The 25720-nt window shown below is 40.0% G+C and overlaps 2 protein-coding genes across 3 annotated transcripts in view; one reads left to right on the top strand and one right to left on the bottom strand.

Annotated features, from left to right (window-relative positions):
• Positions 1–25720, bottom strand: part of LOC145438653 (protein mono-ADP-ribosyltransferase PARP14-like) — a 362844-nt gene that overhangs the window by 265490 nt on the left and 71634 nt on the right. The gene's annotated exons all lie outside the window — the stretch shown is intronic.
• Positions 361–25714, top strand: LOC145438654 (guanylate cyclase soluble subunit alpha-1-like). 2 transcript variants are annotated; one of them, XM_080316006.1, is made up of 7 exons: positions 361–2060; positions 3041–3252; positions 10821–10956; positions 11649–11786; positions 12676–12819; positions 20570–20724; positions 25277–25714. In XM_080316006.1, the coding sequence occupies exons 1-7, from the start codon at positions 936–938 to the stop codon at positions 25470–25472; spliced, it is 2106 nt and encodes a 701-aa protein (XP_080172132.1). In that variant the 5' UTR covers positions 361–935; the 3' UTR covers positions 25473–25714. The 2 variants fall into 2 exon arrangements, with proteins under 2 accessions (XP_080172132.1, XP_080172134.1); XM_080316008.1 differs by having other exon boundaries at positions 363–2048.

Raw genomic sequence — 25720 nt, 5'->3', positions numbered from 1 at the left:
GGTAGTCTACTCATGCAATCGGCCTCGTATACCAACACAACGCATGTCGTACGGTCAGAGACGCAGCCTTTCAGTGAGCGCGGGTAAGCTGGTTTTGCTATGTAACATTTTTGAGAGGTAATACAATATAGAATTTAATTTTTATAAATACACCAAGGACTTTTCTATGTAATTAACTGGTCACAGTGTACAGGACAGTTTTAAGAAATTCATGCTTCTCATGTTGGTTATTTGGGCATCAAAACTTGGATTTGATTCAACTTGCCTCCAGATTACACAAATGACTAAACGTTTCCACCCCGCATTATTGGTTCGTTCGAAGGTTATTTTAGCAGACAGGCCAACATTGAACGCTAGTCGACTACCAACAACGCTTCAGATTAAAGAATAGATAGATGGATTGATAGATAGGTTTTGATTCGTCAGACCAAGAAACTAGAAACAAGGAAGACATAATACAACAAAAGTGCAATAGCGTAGCCTACCATGGGTTGATTAGTATTGAAAATATATAACCTAATCAGCGCGAAGGAAGTTGCATTCCTCGGTTTTACGCATTTTAGCAGATTCTACGTTTAATATATATTCGTTGAACCCTTCAGTCAGGTGAGTGCAATGGAAGATGAACCGTAGGCAGGAATTTGAGTCAGACCATATTGCTCGGTTATTGTTGTCATCGAATGTATGGTTCGATCTAACCCTAACGCATTATCGCTACTGTTTCCTTCCTACTTCCTGAGAATCACGCAATCTTACCGAGATTTACGTTCACGTCACTCTTCGAATGTCAATCAGGTCAATTAAACGCATAAATGCTGAATATATATCTGTACCCCGCGACTTGCATTTGCGTTGAACGCTTTACTTGCGAAGATTTGAACTGAAACCGGTATATTAAGATGTCTATAAATAATTCATGACCAGATCATTATCATATGTCGATCCTAAAGTACCGTTACGGAGATAGTTCAACAAGTGACGCGTGGCAACAACCTTCAGCAGCTAAACCCGACGACTACCGCAATGTTTCGCCGAAACCGTCCTATGAATCGGACGACTCGGAAGATAAAGAACGAAAAGACTCTGGTATAGTTGTAGACGCCGTAAAAATGGACAGAAACGGCAATAATATCACTAAAGAAAAATTGGAGCAGATACGAATTACAGCTCACAACAGCCAACCCAGTAGTCTACCTGTGCCGATAACAAAAAAGCTTCCCGCTCTCGGCAAGTCCGGTGAATACTCATACAACGATGGTAGTAATGGAGGCAATGATGACAAAGCAAATGGTGCTTCAACAGAAGGTATTTCAAACATCAGTATTCCGAATAGTATCCCGCAAGAACGCCGGGGATCGTGTCCGGTCGCCACAGACGTCTCCCAATCTACTGCGGGTGTTAACAAGACTCACGGATATCCTTTAATATCGGGCTGCCCATTTTCGTCTGCCGCCAACAGCAGCGAAAGCTTGCACGGGGACTTTTCGACAGGCCTGGGTGTTAGCGTGTTCCAGCCTTTCAAGGGATCCATTGAAGTTTTGAATCCAGCGTCTCTGAAAAGGGGCGGCTCGTTTCGAGGGCGAAGACGACACAACACGGTGTCAGACCTAGACGATGCCGCTCAAATCGCGAAAGCAGGCTCCGGTAGAGCGTTCAAAAGAATTCCGCGATGCTTCCAACATAAACTGTTCCCGAAGCTGAACGCGTCCGTGTTTTGCAAATCTTTTCCGTTTCACGTAATCATAAACAGGAGCATGAAGTTGACACAAGCAGGGGTCGGTATTTTGAAAATAATGAGTAAACACAGCATCGACGGAATGAAAAATTCCAAGTCGAGAACTTCAGAGGGGTCAGAACATAATCAAATTGACGCGCCTTCATTTTTGGACTATTTCCTTGTGATATCTCCAGATACTCCTAGTAGTATGAACGAGACCACTTCTCCGAGGAAATATTTTTCATGGGTGCTGGACAATCGGGATAAACGATTCATTCTCCAAGTGAAAAGAGCCGACCCTAGTGCAGCTTGCCAGTCGACTATCGGAGAGGTTAGTTATCAGGTATATAAGATAACTAAATGTTTTGAGTACGGAATGACTGCAAAATACCGTCAAAGCAACGCTAACATTATATGATATATTTCAGATAACAAATATCAATAGACGGCACAATCTTTGATTAATGAACAGGGGAAATTTAAACAATAGCAATTTTAGTGTGAAAAGTCCTTCGTGTATCAGTATCTTTTTACTATATTCTAGGGTTACTATATTTTGTGATCCGAAAATGAGGACACTTTTCAAAAATTCTGAAAGCTCTAGTACCGGCTAAGAAAACTGGTGACTTTGAAATATTTGCTACCACCCCACCACTTATGGGTTAACTAAAAAAAGGTCGTTTCTTTGATCGACTCCTGCATTACCCACTGTTCTACAATTCTTCCTACCAAATCCGCCTAGAGGTCGACTTTTTCATTGCATTATAATACTTTTTCTGAAAAAAAGACGACAAACTCCCAAAAAAGAGGACACTTGGACGTCCCCCGAGAGCACTTTCAATTTTGCGAAAAAGAGGACAAAAAAGAGGACGTATGGCAACCGTACTATATGCCTACTGATTATATTGAATTTTCCGAGTTAGATTTCACGCTTATACTTCATTGAACATTGTGCATTGTACATATTCCATTGTCACCGAAACACCCTTTGGTTCCTTAACATGAAGACAGTAGAAGTGTTGTCGTAAAAGTAGAAGCAGCGATTTCCAAAAGCGTAAAAAGTGAGTATTCAAGGCCTGATTTTTCCACAACTGCTTGAGTAAGTAGTGCAAGTGGTAAATCTACTTGAGTACTCCGAAAAATAGACGGAATTCGTAACTCACTACTTGTGGTAGTAAGTAACCCCGACTGGTTTAACCACCTCCACACGAAGACGTGTATTTGCACACATAAATCATTTAATTTCATTTTCCTACATTATTTAACCACGATAATTAGTCGAATCGTAGCTAAAATGTGATAGTCTTTCCACTGATGATTAAGGGCATGGAGATACGCGGACAGATGGTCCACAACTCGAAAGACGACACGGTTATATTCTTCGGCTCGCCCTATCTCAGAAAACTGGATGAGCTCACGGGCACGGGAATCTACATATCTGACATCCCGATTCACGACGCCACGCGTGACGTCATACTCGTCGGCGAGCAGGCCAGGGCGCAAGAAGGACTGAAGCGTCGAATGGTGAAATTACAGTGAGTTTAAGTGAAAGTTAATTTTTTTCATTGCCAGTTTAATCCCGTGTGTCGCATGGTACATTGTGTGTCTTGTGCAAGTGAAAAATAATAACCGCAGATTGTATAGCTGTGTGGTCAAATAGTTAGCGCTGGTACGCAAGTAAAAGCGGAAGCAGCACCGTGACTATCTACTCAATTACAGGTAGATGTAGCTATTTCCAAGACTTGACAATCTCAATGGCACTTTAATATGTATTTTCTGCAAGTAAATTTTGTCGAGGGTTGCGTAACCGTAAATCTGAGGCGCGACACCTTCAAACTTGCAAATTGTATCTTTGCGGGTGAAGCAGAATGATTTATGACAATACGAATATGGGGGCTTTTCGAAAATATATTCAGTTGCCGTGATACGGGGGCTATTTAACGATCTTCTTATGACAATCTCACATATAATGCGACACAACTTCTCCCGATACTACTTTTTACTCTTTCGATATCCGAATTGTAAAACGCATGTAGTTTTGCCAACAAACTTTTTTCAAGTTGAAGTGGAATTAGTGTAAACTTATCACTTTAGCATGCAGTGCGTGTTGGCACAACTTATTTGTGTACTCTGAACATGTCGAAGTAGCCTACTTTGTTACCGACGACCTCTGATAAGCAGCGTAAATTAAGTCATGGTCTCACTCGTTGGTAGCAGGAGATTAATCCATTGCTAGGTATAATTACGATGTTTTCGACTAGTGTACTACTGTACATTTAAACATCGTATCATCGCACTCGGAATCGGGAATTCTAGTAACCCGTGTTTTGCGATAAAACGTTGCCCCGTAACCGCCCAATATGTCTGCTGCCAATGAACGGCGCTGAGCAGTATGCAATACTCGTAAAGAGCTTCTCGGGGGTACAGAACTTTAACATACTATTGAATAATATATTCATTATGAAATAAACCCGAATATTTCGGCTGACACTCGTCAGGGGTAATCGTCAGCAACTAGTAGAGAATTAAAAGAACATTGTATATCAATAATACTCGTAACCAAGATGGTTATCACTCGTAGATCTGCTTTAATAGACTGTCTGTAATATTACAGCTTTGAGTGTAATCAGGATTAGGTCGTGCTTGCACAATCTGTTTACATACGCTGTTCGTGGGCTTAATTTGCGTGCAAGTGTCTGGTGACTAGTCGCCAATCATTTACACGTAAACAGGGGTAATCATTTTTACGTTGTAGGAACAAAAATCGCTGAATTGTGAAATGGCAGTGACTACCCTTCTCAAACACGATTTTATCACTCATTTTTATTACGTTTCCACTACGTCGAAATTGCATTTCTCCTGTTCTGTTCATGCCGCATGTATCCGAGAACGTTCTGTTGGTTTTATTCCGGGTTACATTATCCTGACACAAATAATTTCAATCAATAATACTTTTATGCCCGGGCCTTAATCCGCCGCTGGCATGCGACCCGAACTTAATGGATTTTTGTGTCTTGGTGCGAATTCTCGTAAGATGATGATGATGATGAAGCGCCGGCATTCGATCAACGCGTCTCGTACCAAACGTTTATTATCGACGATGTTTTTTCACGAACTGATGTATTTGCGATATCTCCGTCTGCCTTTTATTTGCTTTGAAGGACTAATAACTTGGAATGAATGCTATCGCGAATTTTTATGACGTTGTTGAATAGGTTGTCAATATCGGTTTTCGGATTCGTATTATGTGATTTTTGATTAATTCAAGAGAGCAAAATATCATGACCTGACATATGCTTTGCGCCAATTCCTAGTGCCCTCTTGGCGGTTGCCACCTGCATATCCTAAGATCAAAATTTATTTGTGTTATAGTTTGGAGCTTTGACCTGATATTGAATGTATAGTCAATACAATAACCTCTTTGAAATCGATAAAATATTATATTGGCCACCTGGATATCATTTGCAATCTCCACGTATATCTTTTTATATCTTCCCCCGAAATGACGATTTGAGGTTTGCAGTTTAATTGAGATATGTCTACTCCAAGTGGAATCACGATATTGTTTCATGCCTCGCAATAAGCTCAATAAGTACTTTGTAGAGGCTCAAAAAGCTGTATGTTGCCATCCTAACAGATCAGCGTGGACATCATAATGAAGCTTGATTTTCCGTTAAATCACGCCGCTTTGTATAAGTCTCAAGTCAAATATTAAGGATCATCAAATATTAAATATCTTTCATGGATGTGTTAATAATAGTAGATTTATAACGGGCGTGTGCGGTCGTATTTATCAGCGTAAAATTTTATAATATCGTCTTTGAAGGGAAAAGTTTGCTTTCGCAAATCGCAATCAATAAGATTTACGAATTGTCTATGCGCTGATAGGAGCAGGCAGTATAGTTGCTTTTCACTGGATGCTGTCATGCACATTTCAAGTATAGCTAGATGATGCTGACCTGTTGCGTGCATGGCTGTAGTACAGTGTACAATACCCATGATATACATAAATACTATATTTGTGTATACAGTCGACTTCGCTTAATCCGGCCAGCGGATAACCCAGAACACCGCTGTATTCGGCCAATATATTCGAGAACAGAACAACAGTCAAATTACACATGAAAAACTCCGGTTAATTCGAACAATCCCCCGCTTAATTCGGACATCGGATAACTCGGAAGTTCGCTTTATTCGGCCAAAATGCTTGAGAACAGAACTAAAGTAAAAGTTGCACTTGAAAAACTCCGTTTTAATACGAACAATACTCCGCTTAACGCGGACACATGGGCGAAATGCTAATCGTTAGGTTATGACACTATAAACAATAAACTCTGTTCGTTTCAAGGGATTTTTAACATAAGAGAGTGATTATTGTGAAACAATGTCCATACATATATTTGTTTTACACAGTACAAGAACAAATAGCATATAGTAATACTTGAATGGCTTGTTATCGAAACACAGTACTGTGTAGTACAACTAACCTGAAGGTATAACTCTTGTGCGTTTTACGCGATCATTGCTTATTACTGCGGTATAACGCAGCTGCAATTCATTAAATACGGAACATAACGGTATTTTCATTGGCGGTCTGCCCCCCCCCCCCCTTTACGCATGACCGTGTAACGAACAATTGATTTTACGCTTGGTTCGGGCAAAAATGAGCGGAACCACAGTGTCGGAATTGAGCGGAGTCTGCTATATATGGAATGAGTGATTCTAATTCTCTTGTCTATTAACTCCCAATAAAAGAGCGCCGAAAGGTCGTAAACCGTCTCGCGTATGGAAGACCGGCATTAAAATCCCCCAATCACCTCATATACTTCGGATTGCATGGATACGCTAGATTAGGAATGTATTAAGTCAATACTGTAATAACAAATGGTTCTAGATGGAATATAGTTCGCTCGAATTGTGAGTAAAACAAAGCGGTGAATAATCCACGCCGTCACACATCCAACATTCGTAGTGAGTCACTAATTTCAAAATCGACGTCACTTGCGTAATCGTGTCGTGAGGGTCTGTATACCTTGTTAGAGTTGGAACGATTAAACAAACGAAATGTGCCGATTGTGGGTGACTGCTTCAATCATACAGTATTTGTGTGCCAGTATTATTAATTTCTGGGAAGTATCCTGTGATATAGCGAACTCGTCCGCTAGAATCCGTTTATTTGTCTGTTTTGGGGTATTCATGGTGTTTGTCGACTACTATGGTCATTTACACCAGGCCGATATTCTCCTTATTTTCCGTAAGTGCCGACTTTTAGCACGGCCAACCTCTAGGCTTTTGTAAGACACCGCTGACGCGGATGAGGTGGCGAGGAGGAGCCTAGGTAAACCTCCAACACTTAGGTATCGGAATTCGGAAGTCGACCTCGGTCGGACTCGAACCCGCACCCACTGGTGTTGCAGCCGCTTGCTTTGCAGGCAACTAGGGTTGTGTTTAAAACAAGAATCAATTTAAAGCCAACATGATTAAAACAAGACCCTTGTTTAAAACCTGTTTTTTATTGTTTTTTTAAGCCATTTCGTCACGCATATTCAATTGTGACTTCATATTGGATTGATATTGACAATTGAAAAAATAGGATAAATATAGCTCCTTTGACGAAATAGGCTTCCGACCCCTGTCACATACGGACCAAAATAATCTTTAACCTATAATACATCGTCTTGCAGCATTTTTACGGTCGGCGGTCATCATCATCAGAACATTCATTTCGTACGAATGATCTATATCAGGGGTCGCCAACTCAAAACGGGTCGCGGGCCACTTTTCAAATTTCGTAGCGGCCGCGGGCCGCATGAATTCAATATCGATATAAAGTAGGCAAACACGTTTTAAAACTCGGTGTCCGGTCAATACCGAGAAAACCATTACCGAGAATGCCATTACCGAGAATGGACACTACCGAGAATGGATTTTACCGAGAATGGACACCACAGAGAATGGACATTACCGAGAATGGACACCACCGAGAATGGACATTACCGAGAATGCAATATATGCAATGCAGGCATGTTATGCATATGCACAGGTCGTGTGAGTGCATCACGGCGTTGCCACATTCGGTATCGATGCTCAGGTATAAATTTCTCGACAACGTCAGTCCCAGTAAGCTATATTCTTGACATTGGCCATTCTCGGTAATGTCCATTCTCGGTGGTGTCTATTCTCGGTAATGACCATTCTCGGTAATGTCAATTCTCGGTAATGGTTTTCTCGGTATTGGTATAGAACCTCTCGCTAGCCCCAAAAAGTGTTTCAAGGTATCGTGCAGAGCTCAGAGTTCAAAATAAAATGAAATTGATGACGGTGATATTCTGTTCTATTTTTACTCTATGTCAGTGAAACGCTGTGCTACCTATCATATATGCGATAGGCATAGTGATCACAAAAGAAGTAGCATTTTATTAAAGGAATAAGGTTCTATACCAATACCGAGAAAACCATTACCGAGAATGGACATTACCGAGAAAGCCATTACCGAGAATGTATATTACCGAGAATTGACATTTTCATTTTATTTTGAACTCTGAGCTCTGCACGATACCTTGAAACACTTTTTGGGGCTAGCGAGATACGTTACTAGATGAAAGACCATATCCACGTAAAGCTTGATCTTCTGAAGAAGCCCTAAGCCAGTGGTTTTCAAACCCTTTTAGACATGTCCCGCTTTATGATACTGAAAATTGTCGTCTCCCCTTATTGTGACATAACAAAATGCATCCATAAAGCTAGCAATCCGACGGATAGTTTAATGGCATGAATGGTTATGAATGTTGATGAGAGAGTTCTATAATATGAATTCGGGACTGTACACAGAGCAATAATTACAAGTATGAACTGGAGGTAATTTTTCAGTTGACTGCAGCTCCGCGCCCCCTTCAGATGCTTTCACGCCCCCACAAGGGGACGCTCCCCACAGTTTCAGAACCACTGCCCTAAGCCGTTTTCTAAGCGTCTCGGCCTTGGCAGTCTTTCGGCCATTGCAGGTCAATTTCTGCAGTTGCAAAATGTTTTCTTAGCTTTCTTCCGAAATCTCAAATCAAGTCGCGGGCCGCAAAATATGACCTCGTGGGCCGCATGCGGCCCGCGGGCCGCGTGTTGGTGACCCCTGATCTATATCAACTTACTGTAGCTGCTGAACCGACTATTTCGAGGGTTCCAAACGTGTCATACCGCACACGTCGGCTAGGGTGGTAATCGTCGTCCGTAGCCTCGTATAACATGTTTTTGGAAAGTAGTTACACAATTATGACAAAATTATACAACTTCAAAAAACACATTTTTTTCAAATGGCCTTTGTTTAAAACACTGTTTAAAACGCGTTTTAAACAAAGTGTTTTAAACAACCATTTGTCTTGAATGCAACCCTACAGGCAACAGTGTGTTCGAATCTAGGCTAATAAAATGTGTTATTAGCAATCGCAGAAATTATCCAACTACAACCAGTATACAGTATTACACGAAATAGTAACTCCATATTGATAATTATTTATTCGGTAAAAGCTTTACAGCAGTATCTCATCAGTAACGAACGTCAGTAATACGGTGATCGCTACTGACTAGAGTCAGTCGAAAAGCTTTTAGTGAATAAATTGACAATATGAATTTATTGTTTAGTATAATTCTGATGTTATGTACGGCCCACGGTTTGTTGAGGATACAGCATATGCACCACCAATTACAGCAATTTTCACTCCAATCGCAAAAGTAATTGCGTCTACGCGGGTTGTATATGAAGTCTATCGTCGTCAGTTTTAAGTTGCCTTCCAACTGAAGAATACCCGTTCTTCATAAACTATAGGTGTAGCATTTTCGACATTGTTCTAGCAATGATGAAAGTTTTGTGATTTATAGTTGTTTGATTCACAATTATCCTGTAAAGAGTAATCCAACCCCGGGAATGAGTATATATCGAGGTATTTATGTATGAAGAACATTCTGTTGCTTCTCATTTTACGATGGGTTCATCCACCTCGTAATACAGCACGAGTGTAAACTCTCATACGTGGTCGCACGCGAATGATGCTGCACGCTTCTGCTTGATTGTTGAAGTAGTGGTGCACTCGTAATAACGGAGGTAACGGCTTTACAAAGTTTCTGGCAATAAATTATGCCGTGCGGGCATCGGTGTTATGGCATGTCCAGGAAATTGCTTTAAAGCACCTCCGTTCAGTGAAATGAAAGTTGTTGCGTTCTCTGCTCAGGACACTTAATGTAGGTCACTCCAACTATAAATTATATGCGTTCAACTTCGAACGAAGTCCACTGCATGCTATGGATCATATTTGACTTTGTCCTCAGCTATATAATACTCTTGTCGTGACTTATGATGTCGTTATAGTGAATAGATCGTAAAAGGTTTACTACAGGGCAATCACGAGGCCAAAGTGACATATGCATTGCGACCCCAGCTACTACGGATATGCATATGCTTGCTAAGCATCACATTCCAAGGGAAATGAGGAATAACTTGCAAAGTTCTTATGTGTCAGCTACTAGTCTATTTTGTGATCAAATATATAGGAAATTAAAGAATTTGAATAATAAAACTGTTATGATTTCTTTCAATTGCGGTTTCGTGTTTTAAATCATTGTTGTCATATTGTATACACAATTGCACATTGCAACAATCTCATATACATGTTGAACATCAACTGCCACTACGATAATGTATATTTGAAAGGTTTTATGGCTTGTAGGAATACACACTACATGACACATTTCCAATTTCAATCGTTACGAATGACAGATAGTATTGTATCTCTGTAGTGTTTTGGTTTAATGTCTATTTATGTACACATATATATATAATATTATTATTGAAACAAACCCGAATATCTTGGGCTGACACTCGTCAGGGGTAATTGGCAGCAACTAGCAGACAATTCAAAGGAAACTTTGTATATCAACAGTCGATTATAGGCTATCTATTTGTGTGTAATTTGTGTGAGCTATAGTTTGCACCATAAACTCATACTGGAATCGACTGACTGTGAAGAACTGTGGTCCCTCGTCGTCTCTTAGTTTACATTACCATTTTGTTACGTATCCATTTTCCTTGCTTCTTGGCTTGACGGATTTATTTCAGGAAAACCTGCGAAGAAAACAATCATTTACTAGAGACGGAAAGGCAATTAAACGTCGACTTGCTTGTTTCCATTTTCCCGGAAAAAGTTGCAGAAGACCTGTGGAACGGCCTGCGGATCATGGCTAAAAAAGTGAAGGTGACAGCGATGCAACGATCGTAGCCTGCTCTCGTGTGTCATCTCATACGAATACACACGAAGCCCGAGTCGTTCGGTAACGAATCTAACGATCAATCGTGATTAACCGGCAACATTGTTACAAAGTGCAATGAAATAGGCTTGGTCGAAAAAAATACGACATTATCTTTATGTGTAGTAGCACTGGCATTTTGTCCATCGTGTTCGTGTAAAAGGTACATCTTGGAGCTTTCCACATCATCCACTCTTATGGCGTCGCAATGTTGTGATACTAGAATATATTCGACTTAACTCGAGTCTACTAACACTCGATTTTGCCAAGTCCTGTTTAGAACCAGAGTTTGTTAAGCTGAAAGTTTTCAACTTTTCGAACTTACAACAGAAATCAAGTTCAGCTCGTAACAAATCAGAGTTCATGCTCATAAGCATGAGAATGGCAGATGTCAGTATGTCAAGTTTTACTCGTTACGTACTATGCAGTTCTCATGTAGCTTTTTCAGGAAAACAGAAATTAGATTATAATTAAAATGAGTGCATAGGATCATTTTACAATTAGAATTAGATTACCGGCATTTCGTTCTCATTAGTCTAACCCTAACTAATCAGACAACATAGAATTACTATGTTGTCCAATTCCGTTGTTTAGCATTTAGTGATATGCTGATCTATTGTCAAACCGCAAAATATTTCAGGACGTCACAATGCTCTTTTCCGATATCGTCGGATTCACGGCAATATGCTCGACGTGTAACCCGATGCAGGTCATCTCCATGTTGAGCGCTTTATACACGGAATTTGACAAGAAATGTGGCATTTTCAATGTATACAAGGTAACTTTAATGCGGTTTATCGTGACATTCATTTTAATGATTAGCGATTGTTCCGCTGTCATTTTTAAAGATGTGTTTTACGCTGCAAAGAAAAATAGTGTATTTCTCCGATTTCGCCGTAGATACAAGGCGAAAAATATGTAAACGACCCTTTCTGTAAGTATTGATAACACTGGTCAACACATATTTCAGACAGACAAAGTGAAAGTGGTTTTGGGGCTTCTGAGGGACACTGATTCCGAATATGACCTTAGTTTTTTTCAAATAGGCTCTGGTTTTGAAGATAACATATGGGGCTATTTTAACTAAAATCTGATATTTTCGTTTTATGGATGGATAAAAAAACAGCTCAGTCATATTATAAAGGTCAGACTTCAATCTACTTCATTTAAGTTCACACTGAAGTGACGAGATAGCGTTGGTATAATTCACAGCTGTGACACCAATAGGTTGCGCGTTCGAGTCCGGCCGAGGTCGTCTCCAGAATTCATACCTAAGTGTTGATGGTCCAGGCTCCTCCTCGCCATCTCATCCGTGTAAGCGGTGTCTTATAAAAGCCTAGAAGTGGGCCGTGCTACAAGTCGGCAGCAACGGAATAAAAATGGACAACATTGGTCTTGTGTAAATGACTATAGTAGTCGACAAACACCACGGATACCGCAAACAACAACCCCTGTGGTATGTCTTCGTAAGAATTTAGGCATTTGACTTATATGCACCCATTAGAATGGATAATAAAGCATAACTTCGTACCAGAAAGTACTGCTAACTTTCTCTGCACGCACGCTATGTTAGTATTGTGACAGTAGCACTTTAACTGAAAGAGCAATTGGAACTAATATTAATTAGGAAACCATGATTACCGTCATAATAATCTATTTGCGATCAGGTTGAAACGATTGGAGATGCGTATTGCGTGGCCGGCGGACTTCATCAACAGGCGAAAACACACGCGCACCAAATCGCCTGGATGGCGTTGTTCATGATGGAGTTTTGCAGGACAGTGAAGACGCCTAAGGGAGAGAAAATCAAGGTGGGGAACTCAAAGCTATCGCTGGTATTAATGAAAGGAATGTATAATGCCGAAGCATTGGAATTAAGTACGAGTATAGTGGATTTCGAGACCGGCAGAACTGTTTCTCGTTGACGCAATAAAGGATTCCTGGTAATCCAGCCAGGCTTATACGCAAACGCGTACGACGACTACATTGACAAGCTTTTTCAAAACCTACCTTATACTCGACAAAATGTAAATAAAAAGTAAATCATTTGGCTAAGATACTACTGATTACCGAAGGGAGGTATGCCCTAATGCAGGAGTTCTAAAACTGTTTTTAATCGCGTACCCTTTTCGATTTATTTGCATGTATGGCGTACCCCTTAAAAGTAACATAGCACGATATGTACGTAATTTCAGACAAAACACAACAAACTTTGTATTTATGCTCTCAAACATAATTTCACGCATTTGATGCATGAGTTTGGCGCTTCTCCCATGTAAATCCATTCTTGGGATTGTTTTGGAAAGGTGCATGCGTATATCATGTTCAACGGAAAGTAGCCTATGACACGAAATTTTTACTTCGTCATGTAAAATACTGCTCACAAGACACAACTGTAAGTGGATGGGGAGAGACAAAAGACTCTCCAGACAATTTTGACACTGCCGGACATGACTTGGACCAAATGTTTTGCCGGGAAAGTGACCCTGATCAGGCTAAATGCAGAATCAGCTTGTCAGATAATCCGATTTCGAATGATAAATGGTTATTCTTATGTACAAAAAACACATTGACTGCCGAAATGGCGCAAGCATAATCAAGCGGCTTTGATAATAACAAAATACCTCTGGTTCTGGTAGAACTGATCCGATATTTTTACCTACTCTGCACAAGGGTTATTTTAGCGATGGTTGCAATCCATCTCTATTAAAACTAGACATAATTTGCTGTATAGTATTTTTGACGTGAATGTAGTGTTTTGCGAGCATGCCCGCTTCGTGGTTTATAGATCGTTGGGCGCGATACAAGAAAAAAACAGTCGACGACGTGAAAATGATAGATGTGTTCTTGAGATTTTTGCCTCGTGTCGAATGACATATTTCGCGTCGAGGTATTGCGAATTAACGTTCCTTAATATTATGGGCTGTTTGTAGTCTGTCTTCGAAAATGTTGTACACTAGTACATGACTACTCAACTATTTAGCAAAGGTCCAGTTACAAATGCTTTAAATTTACTTATAGCTCACATGAAAATATTTAGAGTCATGCAAATGTAATGCGGTATGACTATACAAAATCTGGTAAAGCGCCATTAGCAAAAGCAATGTTCGAAGGGATTTGTGGTTCTATTAGTCACAGCTAGTGGGAAAATTGGTGGATTTTATTTCACGCTGTTTCTTACAATCTTGGTTCTAAGTGGTGAGAACGAGTCGAAGGTAGTGGTGAAGGTTTTCACTGGTCATACATATGCGAAATCTGTGATTTATAAAGTTCATGTTTGAAAATACTAACTCGCTGCTGCTAGCATTGATAACACTAGTCAAGACATATTTTTAGACAGACAAAGTAAGAGGGTTTTGGGGGTTCTGAAGGACAATGATTCCGAATATGGCCTTAGATTTTTTTTCAAATTGTCTCTGCTTTTGGAGATGACCAATGAGGCTATCTTGACTAAAGTCTCATATTTTGCTGTGTGGTCTAGATAAAATATCAGCTTACACACTGAAGACTCTTTTAAATCAAAATACAACAGCGTCATTATATTTAGGGGTATTGGATTTATGCTACTTGACGACTTACGCCGATATCATAAAGTCTAATCATATATACATAGGTATCTACATGAATACTCAAATAACGTTACACTAATTCAATCAGTTTTATTTCTTTATATGTTGATGTCTTCTTTATAGTCTATTGCATAGTTATGCTCGGTATAAAGGTAATTTATTTTTCATTACTACCAAGGGAAATATTTAGAGGGTCAATACAGTAATTTGGACTTCAAACTAGACTCATTCTGGCAAAATTAATGTGATATTAGTAATCAGCAACCTTGAAAACCCCAGAAAATACTCGTAAATGTTCTTGCTGAAGAGTGTAATGTTAATAATGCATTTGATTCTGCTAAGAAATCATGCAAGCACTAAGATAGATAAGGTCTGGAGTCAACACTGAAATGGGCGGCCAGTTGAGTATAGCCGGCCATATAATAACTGCAACTGCTTACGCGAACTTTCTGATACAGAATTTCCCCGCGTACCTTAAATATTGATAGTAGCAACCGATACCAAGGCGTATCCAACCTAAAAGGTTAAATTTACAGTGGCGTGATATGTGTGTGCTGTGACGTTGTGTTGATCGTCTTCAATCGTCCAGTAGTTTGTCGAGGTGTTGATACAACAAAGGCACATACACTATATACACCGTTTCTCCTCGGCTGTCCTTGCCACCACCTCTGACCCCTACAATCTACATCAGTATGTATACCATATTGTAGCCTGTCAGTGGAATTTGGTACTAATGTGTGATGTGCAAAGTTTAAATATGTACATTAGGGCTCTTCAAAAATGACTTTTTTGTCAAATCGTGTACTGGCTACTTGATGAAATTGTTAGGTTACCTAATTTAAGCCTACACACAAAATTTGGTTCAATTCCAGCCAGTAGCCGCTTTGCTACAGGAGAAGAAAGTTTCTATTTATAATATAAGAATGAATGATAAAAAATTTGAAAATTTTCTGTTCATCCCATGAAAGTGTTAGGCTGTCTATAGAAACGATGTTCAACAAATTTGGTTCAATTCCAACCAGTGGAAGCGGAGTTATTGCCGTGGAAAAGTTTGGATTTGAATAAAATAGTATTCACGGTGACCGATTCTTTGTTTATTTATTATAGTTGTGCTCACCGTAAATACTATTTTATTCAAATCCAAATTTTTCGACGATTACCCCTAACGAGTGTCAGCCGAAAATATTTGGGTTCGTTTCATTATGAATATGCTATTCGATTGATTATTAATATAAATCTTAGTGGAAATGAGAGTGTAATTTCAGTACCGTACTGGAACAAATCATGTACGCGACTCAAATCATGGGCAATTAATGCACTTTTGGGATTTTCGATCATTCGATCATTAAGGCATGTAGCTGATACCGGGCCGGCTATAGTAAATGATTAGGCAGTTAATTCGGTGTCGATCAATACTTCATTCCGCACCGAATCGATACTAAATCACCAAAACCTCACTACTAATACCAGCTCGTTAATTTTCATGACATTTGATAATGTTGCAACATCGCTGCGCGAAAATGATCATCATTGCTACGAGATGTTCTCCCAAATATGTCATTTATCTTCACGCTGATGTACGATTTATCTGCAACGACCTAAGGATACCGCGATCGGTCATATTCCAGCGGTCAACATCGACTCGCCCATTATTGAAAGTTTATAAAATGACTTTTGTGGCCCGCTCGATTATATCTTGTAATGCTAAGGGAGAAAATTTCTTGTATACACTACTCCAATGCGTTCAGGAGATATCGTCAGAGGTGGTCAAAGTACACAGTCATCGAATTGTCAAGTAACCAAGGCACAAGGTCCCGAGTCGCAAATATATTCGACTTTTATAGTTTTGACTCAAGTCAAGTCGAGTCATTTTCCATATTTTATAACACGACTCGTGTCAAATCGAGTCACTAAAGAATCACGACTCGGGTCGGACTCGAGTCGAGTGATGACCTTTGGCGTAGGAGCATATGGTGCTGCCCCTGACGTTCGCTGAAAATGGCGCCCTCCGTAGAATGCAGAAATGGTTTTATATTGAAGCAATCTGTTCAAATAAAAATAATTACAAATAATGGGCCGTGTCTCATAAGTTCTTTATTGCTTAAGAAAGAAGCCTAACTGTCTCAGCATTAAGGCCAGAAAATATACGACAAAAATGAAGAACAAATGTATTAGGCAAATAGCCGCCTCAAAATTGAACTTTTCGATCTTCCACCGAAGCAAAATCAGCGATAATATCTTCAAAATCAAGTTTTTGAAGGTAGTATCATTCTGTATACAATGAATGCCTCTCATATATATAGCTCGCAATTAAAACACCAATCTAGTAAGATAAAGTTTCAGACGCAAGCATAAATATGGTATCGAATCGAGTAGGTGTGATTAAGCAAACCATTGCAAAACATCAAACGCTGTTGCATTACGATCAAACGTGGTTTTACTCCTTCGCACCAGTTTGCACAGCTAACCACGTCCACTCCACTTTCTACCTCGTCATAAGGCGTTGGTGAATTCAAACCTCGTGATTAGTCATCTTTCCGTGGTCCGTGCTGTGTGTTCTGCGCAGTCTCATTTTGCTGCCCCTTGCAGCCTGCCTGCCTCGCCCCTGGCGCAGAGCCAGAACCGCCAAGTGGCTGCTGCGCCACTGGTCATGACTCCAGTCGTTACAACTGTTAAGCAGAAGTGGGGGAGTAAAAAAGCTCTTGAGTAAGTAGCGTAAGTATTAAAAACCTACGCGATATTCCGGAAAACAGCAAGTATTTGTTGACCGCCGGTGGATATCGCCCGTGTATTTGACAAACACGTTAGCTCGAACTTATGTGTTGTTTGATGCGTCGTATTTCAACTTGACCGCAAGTCGTTCTCATAAACTGAATGAAGTAATGGTCGTTATCCCGTATTGGAAGCAAGTTTACTCGCTGTAAATCGGCGTCAAAATTTACGGCACATTTGATTTAAGGGGCAAATATACTTGCTAGGTCAGTGGCTCTTAACCTGTTCTAACCTGGGGAACCCGTGCTCTAATCTACAAGCTTTCGCGGAACCCCAAATTTCCGCTGAGCCACAAAAGCAAAAGTCTATGACATTACACAACTAATACCCTACTGTAAATTACTAGTGGATAAAATGCACCATGCATCAAAATAACGTTAAAAGCACAAGTCCATTAAATATGTTTTCACACACAACTAAAACATCTTACTGAATATTTCTTGCAAATTAGCGAGACTTCTGTTGTCCCCATTCAGATACCTGTTCAGAAATGCGAGGCTTCACCTTGGATGGTGTCATCGTATTGTTCGGTCGTAACTAGGGCTGGGCACAATGATTCGAGTACTCGAATCGGAATCGAGCATTAATTTTAATGATTCGAGTCGAGTCGCAGAATACGAATTTTTCGAGTATTGAAATTATGCGCTCCTCGCAACTGAAAGTTAATTTACTAACGAGAATTGTAGTTTTTATACTATTTTCCACTGAGGAAGCCTTAAAACCTTGATAGCATACGAGACATACTATAAATCTACGAACGTTACTGGAAGTAACACATTTCCGAAGTCATGATCATACCACAACATTGTCAAGAACTGCAATGAAATCGGTATGGTAGAAAAATACCAAAGTATCTTTAATGTGACGGATCACAGGCATTATGTTCCTTGTGGTGGCATAAGAGGTACATATTTGAACTTTGACATTATACATTCTGTTGTGCCGTCACAATGAGTGATACTGGAGTACTCGACTCGAAGCGTAATACACGATTCAGAATCGAATCACTCAGGTACTCGATTTTGCCCAGCCCTAGTCGTAACGCAACAGCGTGATACCGATTGCTTTAATTGCAATTGAGATGATAATAGTATTGTGGATAGAATTGGCATTTCAAAACCCCTACGTACGCCACTGCACACAGGTACCACCACAACGGTCTCAATTCGACAACGTTATGCGCCTAAATGCCTGCAGCCAATGATCACCAATCACGTGTATGAGTTGAGTGTGTATCTGAATCTCCAGCGGAACCCAGGATAGAACCACAGTGATAGATTCATTATGCATATCGCCTATTTCGGTCTATATACGCCCATGCGCGTTTCTACAGTTTACAAACGTCTAGTAGACTATAAATCTGGCAGATGTTGCTCAAACACAACAACTGGTCATTAAGTGCCATCTCAACAGCACACCTGCGTGACGGATATTCCTTTTTTATGATTGATTAATGAAGGTATTGCGCATTGGTGACTATTATAACGAGGTAGAATAAATCACATGGTCATATGGTGAATCTGCTTCTGCCAGCTTGTTGAATAAATCGTACGAAATATACGGATAAAAACGACTTTCCAATACAAACATCTGGCAACATTTGAAGTAATAGGCTATATGCTACTTGCAATGGTGTATTATCAACTGAGATAACCCCATTTGATGCTACAAGTTACTAATTTAAACAGTACGCCTTGTCTGTTTTGTAGAAAAGCGAAGTATATCGAGACACTCAATATATATTGGTTAGTGAAACAATAAGGAAATAATGAGCACGACTCTAGCAATTCTTACAAATATTCACTCTCACAAATAAGATAATGGTGCACCTGTACAATATTGATAATCCAAGAAGCCCCCTTTCTTGTTGATCCCAATTTATTGTCAGTCATTTCATTCAAATACCGAAGAGATTTCACAGCTGGCACATTCTGTTTCATATAAGTGTCGTACTTTAATTGCCGACTTTTAAAATCGATAAGTTTGGTCCCTTGTTGGATGGTTTTGTAATTGGAATGTCTCTTCCGTGAATTTGTTATTAAGACTGACTGTTTCAGGTCCTGTAGCTATGTTTTGCAATCTCAAAAGCTAATCGATACGTTTTGGTCTCGAGAGTCCATCATGGCACCATATCAGTAGATATTACTCGGAAATCAATACCCATGTTTCATTCATTATCAGCATTGATGGATTTTTGTGATTGCCAAACTATTATGCAGTACGACGATTTGATGGGAGAGAATTATCCCCAGGTCATGTCCATTAGGCTATTTTAAATCTGCGTCCTACAAGAGTAAAATAGATCTCTCTGGGGATACATGCGTTTTCATCACACGGTGATTATGATCGAGCTGAAATGTCACTCGCTTTCGATATTGGGTATTGAATCCAGGGTTGTTACCAAGCTACAAGGTTCCGAGTCACAAGTGAATTGACTTTTAGAGTTTGAACTCGGGGTTAAGTCGTGTCATTTTCAATTTCACCACCGAGTCAAGTCCGAGTCATATTAATGTTAAGACTCGAATCCGAGTCCAAGTCATAGTGTTAAGTGTTCAGTATCGAGTTCAAGTAAGGTTAAATGCACTTCTGTGAAACTCCCGGGTGATACCCACGGTCCGGGATTCATAATATACTCATGTTTCTCACTCTAAACATGTGTATGCAAGCAGATAAACGACGGTTTCTGGGCCTATTTTACAATGATCGGCACTGATACACGAGACTTTAATCAAGCCATATAGAATATGTCGCGCCATATGACTTGGTCGAGTCATGCGCAATGACTCGAGTAGAAGTCGAGTCGATGAAAAATTGCGAGCCGACATTACTTATATGCTTGAACTTGGGTAGAATCGGTAACAACTTTGACCTCTATACTTGTGTACTTTTCCGGCCTTTTTGCTTAGGCTACACTTGAATTAGTATTGATATGTCTCACCAATATCTACTTTTACTTGTATTTTAGCAGAAATTTACGGTATTAATTTTACTTAAAATACTCGAGTATAAACCCTGACAACTTTGACCATCCCTGATCACATACATACCTTAACCAAACTTCTTGGAGATACAGAACTTCAATATACAATTGAATAGTGTATTTATATTGAAATAAACTGGGATATTCTCGGCTGACACTCGTCAGGGGTAATCATCAGCAACTTTTGTCGAGAATTGGAAATAACATTTTTATAACTCTATATATACCTTACGTTTCCAGATGAGAATCGGCCTTCATTCCGGATCTATCGTAACCGGGGTCGTGGGCACGCGAATGCCCCGTTACTGCATGTTCGGAATCAACGTTACCCTTGCCAATAAATTCGAATCGCACAGCGTCGAGAATCGAATCAACGTCAGCCCGACAACATACGAGTGAGTATGGCGATCATTCGCTGTATATAAAACTACATACTATAAACTATATTACCGTGTAAAACACGCATATATGGTTAAAATAGTACAGTATTTCTTCAAGGGATAAATGACTGTTTTCACTTCACAAAACAATAGGAAATTCAAAGCTTTAAGCTAGGCAGACAGCATTTTGCACCATCTTGTTCTACAAGACACAATTATACCAAAGTAAAAGCGACTACAAGGCTGACACGGTCTTGTACGAGTACATAGTCAATTGTAATGGATGGATCGACTTGGTTTCAGCATAATCACTCATCTTGTGTTTAAACGAAGTACTGTTTATTATGCAATGGTAGCACGTAATACATGATATTTTGCGATTTGTTGCCTGATCCTTTTTATTACCAGAGTCGAGATCTCAAACGTTCCTTAGCATATAGGTAAATCGAAAACCATCGGCACAGCTACACGCATTCACCAATACTTCCAGGGACGTTTTCGGTTCGTTATCAGTAAAAATCTAGCATCACTGTTCGGATGGTACGATGCAATTATGATATTTCAAATCGAAATATAATTACTAGGATTATTGCCATTGTTAACATTTGGCTATAGGCTAAAATGTGGGGTTCGTCGTCAAAGGTTTCTAGATTAACTCATCATGTTAATAAATGTCAATACCCACTGCACTAGAAACTTTTCTGCTGATTGTCATCAGTAGATCAGTAATACCGTGAATTAAATTCGAAATAGAGGACAATTGTGACTGCGTGATGTTATCATTCCGTGTAAACGTGGGTATTTAATACTTTAACAATGTTTGATGGTACCTCCAGTTCAAACTAAATCGCTATTTACCCCGTTACATATTCTCCCTATTAGACGGCATTGTGGATAATAATCTGCAACATCTCCTTTCAATGGCCATCAACATTTGTCGATAAAAAAAACGTCTGGCTTTAAGCGAAATCAAAACATTTTATTGCTGTTTTGATAACGTCTATAAATTGGTTCACAATGGAGAATTCTTCATCGAAATACTTGTTAAAGCGATCCTCCGTAAGACGTGTTATGATACGGATTACTGGTCGCCATAAACGTCGTCAAGGCGTCTTGAATTTTATGCAGCCATCGATTTTCTTGAAAGCACTCCGTAAAGATCTATCTTACACAGTTGTTAGCATAAGGTTAACATAAGAGTATTGACCGCGCAGCGTAGGTGATCATTCAATGCGACCTAGGGTTCACCTTATGCGAATTTCGTATGCTGGTCACCTAACAAATTTTAAGCTTAACATTCGAAACTCTAAGCCTCAAAAAGCAACCATCTTTCATTGTCAATTTTGGGCTAGCTTATCTTATCAGCGCCAGTCGTCGGTGTGTTTTTGTGAGCAGCTCTACAACGAACATAGCGTGACACTACAAAATATTCAAGGTAACAAATTCGGTAGACAAAGAAACCATTTCAGCCTCCATTTATCGTGATGGCTTTATGATACAATTGTTGATATGCAGAGTCCGTCTCAATTCTCTACTAGTTGCTGAGGATTCACCGTGATGGGTCTCGGCCGAAAATATTCGGATTCGTTTCAATGTGAACATATTATTCAGTTGTGCCCGTATGTTGCAGTTATGTTCCAACAATAGGCTTTATTTTGTTATCGGGCGGTCATAAATCCCAGATTTTCAATCAACTTGTCTGCATTCATAAATATTAAACGAATATGTTGCCATGCTCATGCAATAATCCCAGTACAATGTATCTGTCTCGCTTGCGACATTGAATGTGGATCTAATTTATCGCCATCATTATCAGCTATGCGCCCGAGTAGCGTTATCATCGGTGAGTCCATTGAGATCGGTTTTTAGCTGAAGTTGAAACAGCTAGTGTCGGGTTACATGTCTTAAGTTAAACATGCTTTAAAATGTGTGAGTTTCACAGCCTGTAGTCGACAGAAACTGACAAAACCACGCTGCACGAATTCTATACTCGGCGCACGCATTGTTTATTATGACGTATGTACTATAAAGATGCCTACGTCATAATCGTTCGAGAAAGGCACGGCTGTTACCGGAACTCGCATTAAGCTTTACGCTATGTTATTCCCTAGCGTCGCTATATTTTCGTTACGCTTTCTCAATCTCCCTCTTTTTCGGCCCGATAAAACCTAGTAATCCATAATCTAATTATTCGCCCTCTCCCATTGGCAATAGCATTACCCAAAAAACGGCTTCGCTATTGATTCCGATACGTGGTTTCTGCGCGCACCGTGGAGTTTTCGTGGTCGGTTTAGCGTCGCAGTAATCGAATTTTGAACGATTGGTTATCTCAGGCACGAATGGATCTCGGGAAGTTATTGGCTTTCCAACGTGCGAGTCCACAGCTCTGATGTGTTTCGAATCCAATTCTTTAGCGATTCCGTGTCGTGGGAAATTTACTGACGCGAATGATTAATTCATTCGCTTGAAAGTGCGGCATTGCTATTCACATTGGCATTCATGTGATGGTATTTTTGGCTTCTGTTCGAGGGTTATTCACACAGATGTGGATTTGCCTCGTTAAAGTAAGAATGCGCCCTTAGATTGCGTTTTGAACATCTGTGATGTCGATATACCTGGGCATCTGGAAGATTATCGTAATGTATCCACTTGATTTCTCCGTATGCTTGATGAAAATGCTGCCAAGCAGTGCGTGTGTTGACAGTACATCAGCAGTCGACACTCGTGGCGGTTAGTTAAAAAAGTTCTGTTCAACATTTTCGCGAACCATCCGCACTTATATCGTTGCAAAAATCTCCACCAACCGACCGAAAAATCATTACACAAAAAGAGAATGAAGAGAGTCAACACCTTTTTATTAAAATTACCAACAACTAGGCTACCGTTTTATCAATGACTCGTCTGCCGCTGAAGATTTCTGGCAATTTCAGACCAGTTAGGCACAACTTCTTGCTCCAAAGCAGTGCGCAAATCTTAATTTACTCCAGTTGGGGCGAGATGAAATGATTGTAAAAGTTACACTTTGCGGCAGTGATGAATTTAACCCTACATTCACGCGTGAGGCCAATGTTTCAACCCAGGGGCCGCCAACCCGTGGCCCGCAAGGTAATTCTCGAAATTAGTTATTTTAAAAAAATTATCAGAGTAATTTATTTTGAACTTGCAAGGTTAACCAAAAATTCAGTTAGCCTGACCGCGAAATTTGGCATGTTGATGACTAAACTATCAGTTCCGACGCACTGTCGTAGCCAGCCACAATTTTTGTAGATCTTTGTATATGATGACAAAGTAAATATTTCGTGGCAGATTTATTTAACTTGATATTTTTCTTAGCGCTTAGCGCGATATATAGTCACTCGATTTCTTGCTTTTAGCATTGGCACCCCTTCCTGAAAATTGATAATACGCCTAATTTTTGAATTGAGTCTGACTATATTTGCCATTATGAGCGAACGTATCGTCCGACATCCGAATTTGCATGTGCGCTCGCAGAAGGATTGCCGGCAAATGAAATATTTGCACCAATTGATTGACGCATCGTCGCCGAAATCTTCGATATTTATGTGTCCAGAAGCCGAGTAATCCTGTCCTTGTCAAATGAGCCGAGCGGTATACAGAGTTGACCCGCAATATATACAAGTGACATTGTTATTGTTGACTGAATTCGTTCATTAACTTTGAAAAATTTTCGCGCTTTGCGGGGTTATGACGTGTATACACACTGTCTTTTCATGATATATTTGTTATTGATTCTGATACGTGTTGTTTTCACCGTTATCTAATTCGGATCGCTCCTATCTGACGACTAAGCAAATGTCATCAACATTCAAGTGGCCCGCGCAATGGTTCGGAAATCTCATGCGGCCCTTTGATCGACAAGGTTGGCCGCCCCTGTTTCAACCGTTTCAACACTGTCACCTAGCGGTGCGGCGGTGTGACTTTTGGTGAAGAAAACGGCATAGCTCAAGAACAACACTTACACTGCTGACTTATAAACCCTAATTGTGACGAGATGACCTTATACCAGTATTACTAGTATACAGTAGATTAGTAGTGTACTTCGGGTTGCATATTTTAAAACAAATATCAATTTATAACAAACACGTTTAAAACAATGTGTTTTTAGCCACAGTGGATTGGCATTGACATTTGAAAATATAGATAAAATGACTCCTTCGACGAAAAACGCCTCCAATCACTGTCATAAACAGACCAATAATATCTTTGACCAGGACTACATCGTTATGCAGCATTTTTACGGTCGATAATCATTAAAAAATAACATTTCGTACCAATGATATGCTATAAATGTTGAACCATATACGATTTCGAGGGTCTCAGCCACTCCACATCGTATACGTCGAATCTATATTGTGTGCGAATCGTCCGTAGTCTCATACTACATTTTTACAAAGTATTTCAGTTTTAGCATCATGGCATTTCTTGTGCGTCGTGAACAGTTAGCCTCTAAAAGTTTGATGCTGAATCGGGGCAAAAAAGTTTTTTTCGCAGTTTCAAGCTTTCCTACACCATACTATATACAGTAAATATCATTTTTCTTTTCCAGTCTGCTAAAGGAAGACCCCGGTTTCCAATTCACTGCCCGACCGCGTACCTGTTTACCGCCAGACTTCCCTCAAGACATCCCCGGAACGTGTCACTTCCTGGACGCTTACAACCCACCCGCTTCCGCGGCCAAACACGGCCACTCTTGTTCAAGTCTCACCAAGAATAAAGACGGGTTGTTGGAGACTATGATTTGAATGATACCTAATTGCACACATTTCAGTTCAAATGAGCGACGGTCGCTGTGAAGGTACTGCGCGCCCTGTAAAGGGCTCACTCAATCTGTTTTGCAATGCTGCAATGGTACTCTAAAGCGTTTCTACCAATACGAATGAAATATATTTTGAATCATTAATACTATTACCTAAGAAGAGCTTTAATGGTCATGTAAAGCCTACGCCGCAAACCAAAGTCGTGTATTTCGTCGATTTTTACGATAGATATG

Source organism: Botryllus schlosseri, chromosome 5, assembly GCF_051294905.1.
Source record: "Botryllus schlosseri isolate E-star chromosome 5, Bs_hap1, whole genome shotgun sequence".
NCBI classification, from domain to species: Eukaryota; Metazoa; Chordata; class Ascidiacea; order Stolidobranchia; family Styelidae; genus Botryllus; species Botryllus schlosseri.
This window is presented reverse-complemented; position numbering and strand designations above follow the sequence as displayed.

Excerpts from the sequence above, each read along its gene's own strand:
- LOC145438654 (XM_080316006.1), top strand. The coding sequence starts at position 936 with ATGTCGATCCTAAAGTACCGTTACGGAGATAGTTCAACAAGTGACGCG. Across the intron at positions 11,787-12,675 it reads GCATTTTCAATGTATACAAG|GTTGAAACGATTGGAGATGC; the intron begins GTAACTTTAATG and ends ATTTGCGATCAG. Across the intron at positions 12,820-20,569 it reads CTAAGGGAGAGAAAATCAAG|ATGAGAATCGGCCTTCATTC; the intron begins GTGGGGAACTCA and ends TTACGTTTCCAG.